Source organism: Petromyzon marinus (assembly GCF_048934315.1).
Source record: "Petromyzon marinus isolate PM22_M1 ecotype Great Lakes invasive population chromosome 83 unlocalized genomic scaffold, UKy_Petmar_22M1.pri1.0 chr83_unloc.2, whole genome shotgun sequence".
Classification (NCBI taxonomy): Eukaryota; Metazoa; Chordata; class Hyperoartia; order Petromyzontiformes; family Petromyzontidae; genus Petromyzon; species Petromyzon marinus.
In genome coordinates, this window is record NW_027422635.1 from 375,001 (window position 1) to 385,000 (window position 10,000).

At 51.0% G+C, this 10,000-nt stretch overlaps 1 protein-coding gene across 10 annotated transcripts in view; it reads left to right on the forward strand.

Annotated features, from left to right (window-relative positions):
- Positions 1-10,000, forward strand: part of FAF2 (Fas associated factor family member 2) — a 97,230-nt gene that overhangs the window by 25,180 nt on the left and 62,050 nt on the right. For all 10 annotated transcript variants that reach the window (XM_076058975.1, XM_076058978.1, XM_076058977.1 and 7 more), the window contains 2 exons: positions 6,180-6,256; positions 9,683-9,830. In XM_076058975.1, the coding sequence (XP_075915090.1) occupies positions 6,180-6,256; positions 9,683-9,830 (225 nt within the window). The remainder of the gene's footprint in view (positions 1-6,179; positions 6,257-9,682; positions 9,831-10,000) is intronic.

A 10,000-nucleotide genomic window follows, 5' to 3' on the forward strand; every position in this document is an offset into this window, starting at 1 on the left:
CACACACACTCATACACACACCACTCATACACACGCCACTCATACACACACCACTCATACACACACACACTCATACACACACCACTCATACACACACCACTCATACACACACCACTCACACACACACCACTCATACACACACACATACACACACACCACTCATACACACACCACTCATACACACACCACTCACACACACACCACTCATACACACAGCACTCATACACACACCACTCATACACACACCACTCACACACACACCACTCATACACACACCACTCATACACACACCACTCACACACACACCACTCATACACACAGCACTCATACACACACCACTCACACACCACTCACACACACAGCACTCATACACACACCACTCATACACACACCACTCATACACACACCACTCATACACACACCACTCATACACACACACCACTCATACACACACACACACTCATACACACACCACTCATACACACGCCACTCATTCCCTCACCACTCATACACACACCACTCATACACACACCACTCATACACACACCACTCATACACACACCACTCACACACACCACTCATACACACACACGTACACACACACCACTCATACACACACCACTCATACACACACCACTCACACACACACCACTCATACACACGCCACTCATACACACACCACTCATACACACAGCACTCATACACACACCACTCATACACACACCACTCATACACACAGCACTCATACACACACACACTCACACACACACACTCATACACACACACCACTCATACACACACACACTCATACACACACACACACACACTCATACACACACACCACTCATACACACAGCACTCATACACACACCACTCATACACACACCACTCACACACACACCACTCATACACACGCACACTCATACACACGCACACTCATACACACACTCACGTACACACACACCACTCATACACACACCACTCATACACACACACCACTCATACACACAACACTCATACACACACCACTCATACACACACCACTCATACACACACCACTCATACACACACCACTCATACACACACCACTCATACACACACACACACTCATACACACACCACTCACACACACACTCATACACAAACTCATACACACACCACTCATACACACACCACTCACACACACACCACTCATACACACACACACACTCATACACACACCACTCACACACACACACTCATACACACACACACCACTCATACACACACCACTCATACACACACCACTCATACACACACCACTCATACACACACCACTCATACACACAGCACTCATACACACACACACTCACACACACACACTCATACACACACACCACTCATACACACACACACTCATACACACACACACACACACTCATACACACACACCACTCATACACACAGCACTCATACACACACCACTCATACACACACCACTCATACACACACCACTCACACACACACCACTCATACACACACCACTCATACACACACCACTCATACACACACCACTCATACACACACCACTCATACACACACCACTCATACACACACCACTCATACACACACACCACTCATACACACACCACTCATACACACACCACTCATACACACACCACTCACACACACACCACTCACACACACAGCACTCATACACACACCACTCACACACACACACCACTCACACACACACCACTCATACACACACCACTCATACACACACCACTCATACACACAGCACTCATACACACACCACTCATACACACACACACTCATACACACACCACTCATACACACACATACACACACTCACGTACACACACACCACTCATACACACACCACTCATACACACACACACTCATACACACACCACTCATACACACACATACACACACTCACGTACACACACACCACTCATACACACACCACTCATACACACACCACTCATACACACACACACCACTCATACACACTCCACTCATACACACACCACTCATACACACAGCACTCATACACACACCACTCATACACACACACACTCATACACACACCACTCATACACACACATACACACACTCACGTACACACACACCACTCATACACACACCACTCATACACACACCACTCATACACACACACACACTCATACACACACCACTCATACACACACCACTCACACACACACCACTCACACACACACCACTCATACACACACCACTCATACACACACCATTCATACACACACCACTCATACACACACCACTCATACACACACCACTCATACACACACCACTCATACACACACCACTCATACACACACCACTCATACACACCACTCATACACACACCACTCATACACACACCACACTCATACACACACCACTCATACACACACCACTCATACACACACCACTCATACACACACCACTCATACACACGCACACTCACACACACCCCACTCATACACACACCACTCATACACACACCACTCATACACACACCACTCATACACACACCACTCATACACACACCACTCATACACACACCACTCATACACACACCACACACACACACACTCATACACACACACCACTCATACACACACCACTCATACACACAGCACTCATACATACAGCACTCATACACACACCACTCACACACACACCACTCATACAACACCACTCATACACACTCACACACTCATACACACACCACTCATACACACAGCACTCACACACACACCACTCATACACACACCACTCATACACACACCACTCATACACACACCACTCATACACACACCACTCATACACACACACACACTCATACACACACACACACACTCATACACACACACACACTCATACACACACCACTCATACACACACCACTCATACACACACACACTCACGCTCACGTACACACACACCACTCATACACACACCACTCATACACACGCCACTCATACACACACCACTCATACACACACACCACTCATACACACACCACTCATACACACACCACTCATACACACAGCACTCATACACACACCACTCATACACACACCACTCATACACACACCACTCATACACACACCACTCATACACACACACACCACTCATACACACACCACTCATACACACACCACTCATACACACACCACTCATACACACACCACTCATACACACACCACTCATACACACACCACTCACACACACACCACTCATACACACACCACTCATACACACACACACTCACGCTCACGTACACACACACCACTCATACACACACCACTCATACACACGCCACTCATACACACACCACTCATACACACACACCACTCATACACACACCACTCATACACACCACTCATACACACAGCACTCATACACACACCACTCATACACACACCACTCATACACACACCACTCATACACACACACACACTCATACACACACCACTCATACACACACACCACTCATACACACACACCACTCATACACACACCACTCATACACACACCACTCATACACACACCACTCATACACACACCACTCATACACACACCACTCATACACACACCACTCATACACACACCACTCATACACACACACACACTCATACACACACCACTCATACACACACCACTCATACACACACCACTCATACACACACCACTCATACACACACCACTCATACACACACACCACTCATACACACACACCACTCATACACACACCACTCCTACACACACCACTCATACACACACCACTCATACACACACCACTCATACACACACCACTCATACACACACACACACTCATACACACACACACACTCATACACACACCACTCATACACACACCACTCATACACACACACCACTCATACACACACCACTCATACACACACCACTCATACACACACCACTCATACACACACCACTCATACACACACCACTCATACACACACCACTCACACACACACCACTCACACACACACCACTCATACACACACCACTCATACACACACACCACTCATACACACACCACTCATACACACACCACTCATACACACACACCACTCATACACACACCACTCATACACACACCACTCATACACACACCACTCATATACACACACCACTCATATACACACACCACTCATACACACACCACTCATACACACACCACTCATACACACACCACTCATACACACACCACTCATACACACACCACTCATACACACACCACTCATACACACACACACACTCATACACACACACCACTCATACACACACCACTCATACACACACCACTCATACACACACCACTCATACACACAGCACTCATACACACACCACTCATACACACACCACTCACACACACACCACTCACAAACACGCCACTCACACACACGCCACTCACACACACACCACTCACACACACACCACTCATACACACACCACTCATACACACACCACTCATACACACACCACTCATACACACACCACTCATACACACACACCACTCATACACACCCCACTCACACACACACCACTCATACACACACACCACTCATACACACACCACTCATACACACACCACTCATACACACACCACTCATACACACACCACTCATACACACACCACTCATACACACACCACTCATACACACACCACTCACACACACACCACTCATACACACACACCACTCATACACACACGACTCATACACACACCACTCATATACACACACCACTCATACACACACACGTTCATACACACACCACTCATACACACACCACTCATACACACACACCACTCATACACACTCACGCTCATGTACACACACACCTACACACACACGCACACACGTACACACACACGTACATACACATGTACACACGTACACACACACACGTACACACACACACACGTACACACACACACGTACACACACACACGTACACACACACACGTACACACGTACACACACGTACACACACACGTACACACAGACGTACACACGTACACACACACGTACACACACGAACACGTACACACAGACGCGTACACACACACGTACACACACACGTACACACACACGTACACACGTACACACACACACACACGTACACACAGACGCGTACACACACACGTACACACACACGTACACACGTACACACACACGTACACACACACGTACACACACACGTACACACACACACACACATACACACACACACACGTACACACACACACGTACACACACACGTACACACACACGCACACACACGTACACACACACGTACACACACACGTACACACGTACACACACACACACACACGTACACACACACGTACACACGTACACACACACACGTACACACACACGTACACACGTACCCACACGTACACACACACGTACACACGTACCCACACGTACACACACACGTATACACACACACATACACACACACACACGTACACACACACACACGTACACACACATGTACACACACACACACGTACACACACGTACACACGAACACATATACACACACACGTACACTTACACATGTACACACGTACACGTGTACACACGTACACACACACACGTGCACACGTACATACACACACACACACGTACACACACACACACGTACACACACACACGTACACACACACACGTACACACGCCAGTACACACACGTACATACACACACCACTCACACACACACACGCTCATGTACACACACACGTACACACACACACACACGTACACACACATACACACACACACACACACGTACACACACACGTACACACGTACACACACACACACACGTACACACACACCGCTCATACACACACACGTACACACACACACGTACACACACACGTACACACACACACACACACGTACACACACACGTACACACGTACACACACACACACACACGTACACACACACGTACACACACACACGCAATAGCACAATCAACCCGGGAATTCTGTCTCCCCCTCCCCTCCCCTCCATCCCCCCCCTCCCTCCCCCCTCTACCCCCCTCCCCTCTATCCCCCCCCTCCATCCCCCCCTCCCCCCCCCTCTATCCCCCCCCCCCCCCCGCAGGGATTTCTGGGCTGGGGCTGCTACTTGCTGGTGTTGCCGTTCCGGTTCACTTACCACACACTGCTGGGCCTGTGCAGGTGACCCCCTAGGTCACCGTGACCCCCTAGGTCACCATGACCCCCTAGGTCACCATGACCCCCTAGGTCATCAACACTACCCCCTAGGTCACCATGACCCCCTAGGTCACCATCACTACCCCCTAGGTCACCATCACTTACCACACACTGCTGGGCCTGTGCAGGTGACCCCCTAGGTCACCGTGACCCCCTAGGTCACCATCACTTACCACACCCTGCTGGGCCTGTGCAGGTGACCCCCTAGGTCACCATGACCCCCTAGGTCACCATGACCCCCTAGGTCACCATGACCCCCTAGGTCACCATGACCCCCTAGGTCACCATCACTTACCACACACTGCTGGGCCTGTGCAGGTGACCCCCTAGGTCACCATGACCCCCTAGGTCACCGTGACCCCCTAGGTCACCGTGACCCCCTAGGTCACCATCACTACCCCCTAGGTCACCATCACTACCCCCTAGGTCACCATCACTTACCACACCCTGCTGGGCCTGTGCAGGTGACCCCCTAGGTCACCATGACCCCCTAGGTCACCATGACCCCCTAGGTCACCATGACCCCCTAGGTCACCATCACTACCCCCTAGGTCACCATCACTTACCACACACTGCTGGGCCTGTGCAGGTGACCCCCTAGGTCACCATGACCCCCTAGGTCACCGTGACCCCCTAGGTCACCGTGACCCCCTAGGTCACCATCACTACCCCCTAGGTCACCATCACTACCCCCTAGGTCACCATCACTTACCACACCCTGCTGGGCCTGTGCAGGTGACCCCCTAGGTCACCATGACCCCCTAGGTCACCATGACCCCCTAGGTCACCATGACCCCCTAGGTCACCATCACTACCCCCTAGGTCACCATCACTTACCACACCCTGCTGGGCCTGTGCAGGTGACCCCCTAGGTCACCGTGACCCCTAGGTCACCATGACCCCCTAGGTCACCATCACTACCCCCTAGGTCACCATCACTTAGCACACCCTGCTGGGCCTGTGCAGGTGACCCCCTAGGTCATCATCATGACCCCCTAGGTCACCATGACCCCCTAGGTCACCATCACTACCCCCTAGGTCACCATCACTTAGCACACCCTGCTGGGCCTGTGCAGGTGACCCCCTAGGTCATCATCATGACCCCCTAGGTCACCATGACCCCCTAGGTCATCAACAACACTACCCCCTAGGTCACCACTACTACCACACCCTGCTGGGCCTGTGCAGGTGACCCCCTAGGTCACCGTGACCCCCTAGGTCACCATGACCCCCTAGGTCACCATCACTTACCACACCCTGCTGGGCCTGTGCAGGTGACCCCCTAGGTCACCATGACCCCCTAGGTCACCATGACCCCCTAGGTCACCAACAACACTACCCCCTAGGTCACCACTACTACCACACCCTGCTGGGCCTGTGCAGGTGACCCCCTAGGTCACCATGACCCCCTAGGTCACCATGACCCCCTAGGTCACCATGACCCCCTAGGTCACCATCACTTACCACACCCTGCTGGGCCTGTGCAGGTGACCCCCTAGGTCACCATGACCCCCTAGGTCACGACCCCCTAGGTCACCACGACCCCCTAGGTCACCATGACCCCCTAGGTCATCAACAACACTACCCCCTAGGTCACTACCCCCTAGATCACCACTACCCCCTAGGTCACTACCCCCTAGATCACCACTACCCCCTAGATCACCACTACCCTCTAGGTCACCACTACCCCCTAGGTCACCACTACCCTCTAGATCACCACTACCCTCTAGATCACCACTACCCCCTAGATCACCACTACCCCCTAGATCATCACTACCTTCTAGGTCACTACCCCCTAGATCACCACTACCCCCTAGATCACCACTACCCCCTAGATCACCACTACCCCCTAGATCACCACTACCCCTAGATCACTACCCCTAGATCACCACTACCCCCTTGATCACCACTACCCCCTAGGTCACCACTACCCCCTAGGTCACCACTACACCCTAGATCACCACTACCCCCTAGATCACCACTACCCTCTAGATCACCACTACCCCTAGGTCACCACTACCCCCTAGATCACCACTACCCTCTAGGTCACTACCCCCTAGGTCACCACTACCCCTAGGTCACCACTACCCCCTTGATCACCACTACCCTCTAGGTCACTACCCCCTAGGTCAACATCACTACCCCCTAGGTCACCACTACCCCCTAGATCACCACTACCCTCTAGGTCACTACCCCCTAGGTCACCACTACCCCTTAGGTCGCCACTACCCCCTAGGTCATCACTACCCCCTAGGTCACTACCCCCTAGGTCACCACTACCCCCTAGATCACCACTACCCCCTAGATCACCACTACCCCCTAGATCACCACTACCCCCTAGATCACTACTTTTGCATGTTGTGATTTTCTACGTGGTGGTGGTGGTTGTGGTGGTGGTGGTGGTTGTGGTGGTTACAGTGGTGGTGGTGGTTTTGGTGGTTATAGTTGTGGTGGTGGGTGTGGTGGTTATAGTTGTGGTGGTTTTGGTGGTTATAGTTGTGGTGGTGGGTGTGGTGGTGGGTGTGGTGGTTATAGTTGTGGTGGTGGTTATAATTGTGGTGGTGGGTGTGGTGGTGGTGGTTATAGTTGTGGTGTTTATAGTTGCGGTGGTTATAGTTGTGGTTGTGGTTGTTATAGTTGTGGTGGTTATAGTTGTGGTTCTAGTTGTGGTGGTGGTTATGGTGGTTATAGTTGTGGTGGTTATAGTTGTGGTTCTAGTTGTGGTGGTGGTTATGGTGGTTATAGTTGTAGTGGTTATAGTTGTGGTGGTTATAGTTGTGGTGGTTATAGTTGTGGTGGTGGTTATAGTTGTGGTGGTTATAGTTGTGGTGGTTATAGTTGTGGTGGTGGTTATAGTTGTGGTGGTTATAGTTGTGGTTATAGTGGTGGTGGTGGTGGTTATAGTTATGGTGGTTAATGTTGTGGTGGTTATAGTTGTGGTGGTTATGGTGGTTATAGTTGTGGTGGTTATGGTGGTTATAGTTGTGGTTATATTTGTGGTAGTGGTTATAGTTGTGGTGGTTATGGTGGTTATATTTGTGGTGGTTGTGGTTCTAGTGGTGGTGGTGTTGGTGATTCTAGTTGTGGTGGTGGCGGTGGTTCTAGTTGTGGTGGTGGTGGTTCTGGTTGTGGTGGTTCTAGTTGTGGTGGTGGTGGTGGTTCTAGTTGTGGTGGTTCTAGTTGTGGTGGTGGTGGTTATAGTTGTGGTGGTGGTGGTGATGATGATGCAGGTTTGCCGTGCGTCTGTGGCGAGCTGATCCTCGCCTGCGAGTGAGCGATCCCCTGGTTCTAGTTGTGGTGGTGGTGGTTATAGTTGTGGTGGTTTTAGTTGTGGTGGTTTTAGTTGTTGTGGTTCTAGTTGTGGTGGTGGTGGTGGCGGTGATGATGCAGGTTTGCCGTGCGTCTGTGGCGAGCTGATCCTCGCCTGCGAGTGAGCGATCCCCTGGGGGACGTCACCAGCTTCATCGTCGCCTTCCGGGAACAATTCCCTGGAGACCAGGGGCGGTACCCAGCCTTCTACCAGGGATCATACAGCCAGGTACCACCGCTACTACTACTACCACTACTGGTACCACTACTACTAGTACTACCACTACTACTACCACTACTGGTACCACTACTACTACTACCACTACTAGTACTACCACTACTACTACCACTACTGGTACCACTACTACTACTACCACTACTAGTACTACCACTACTACT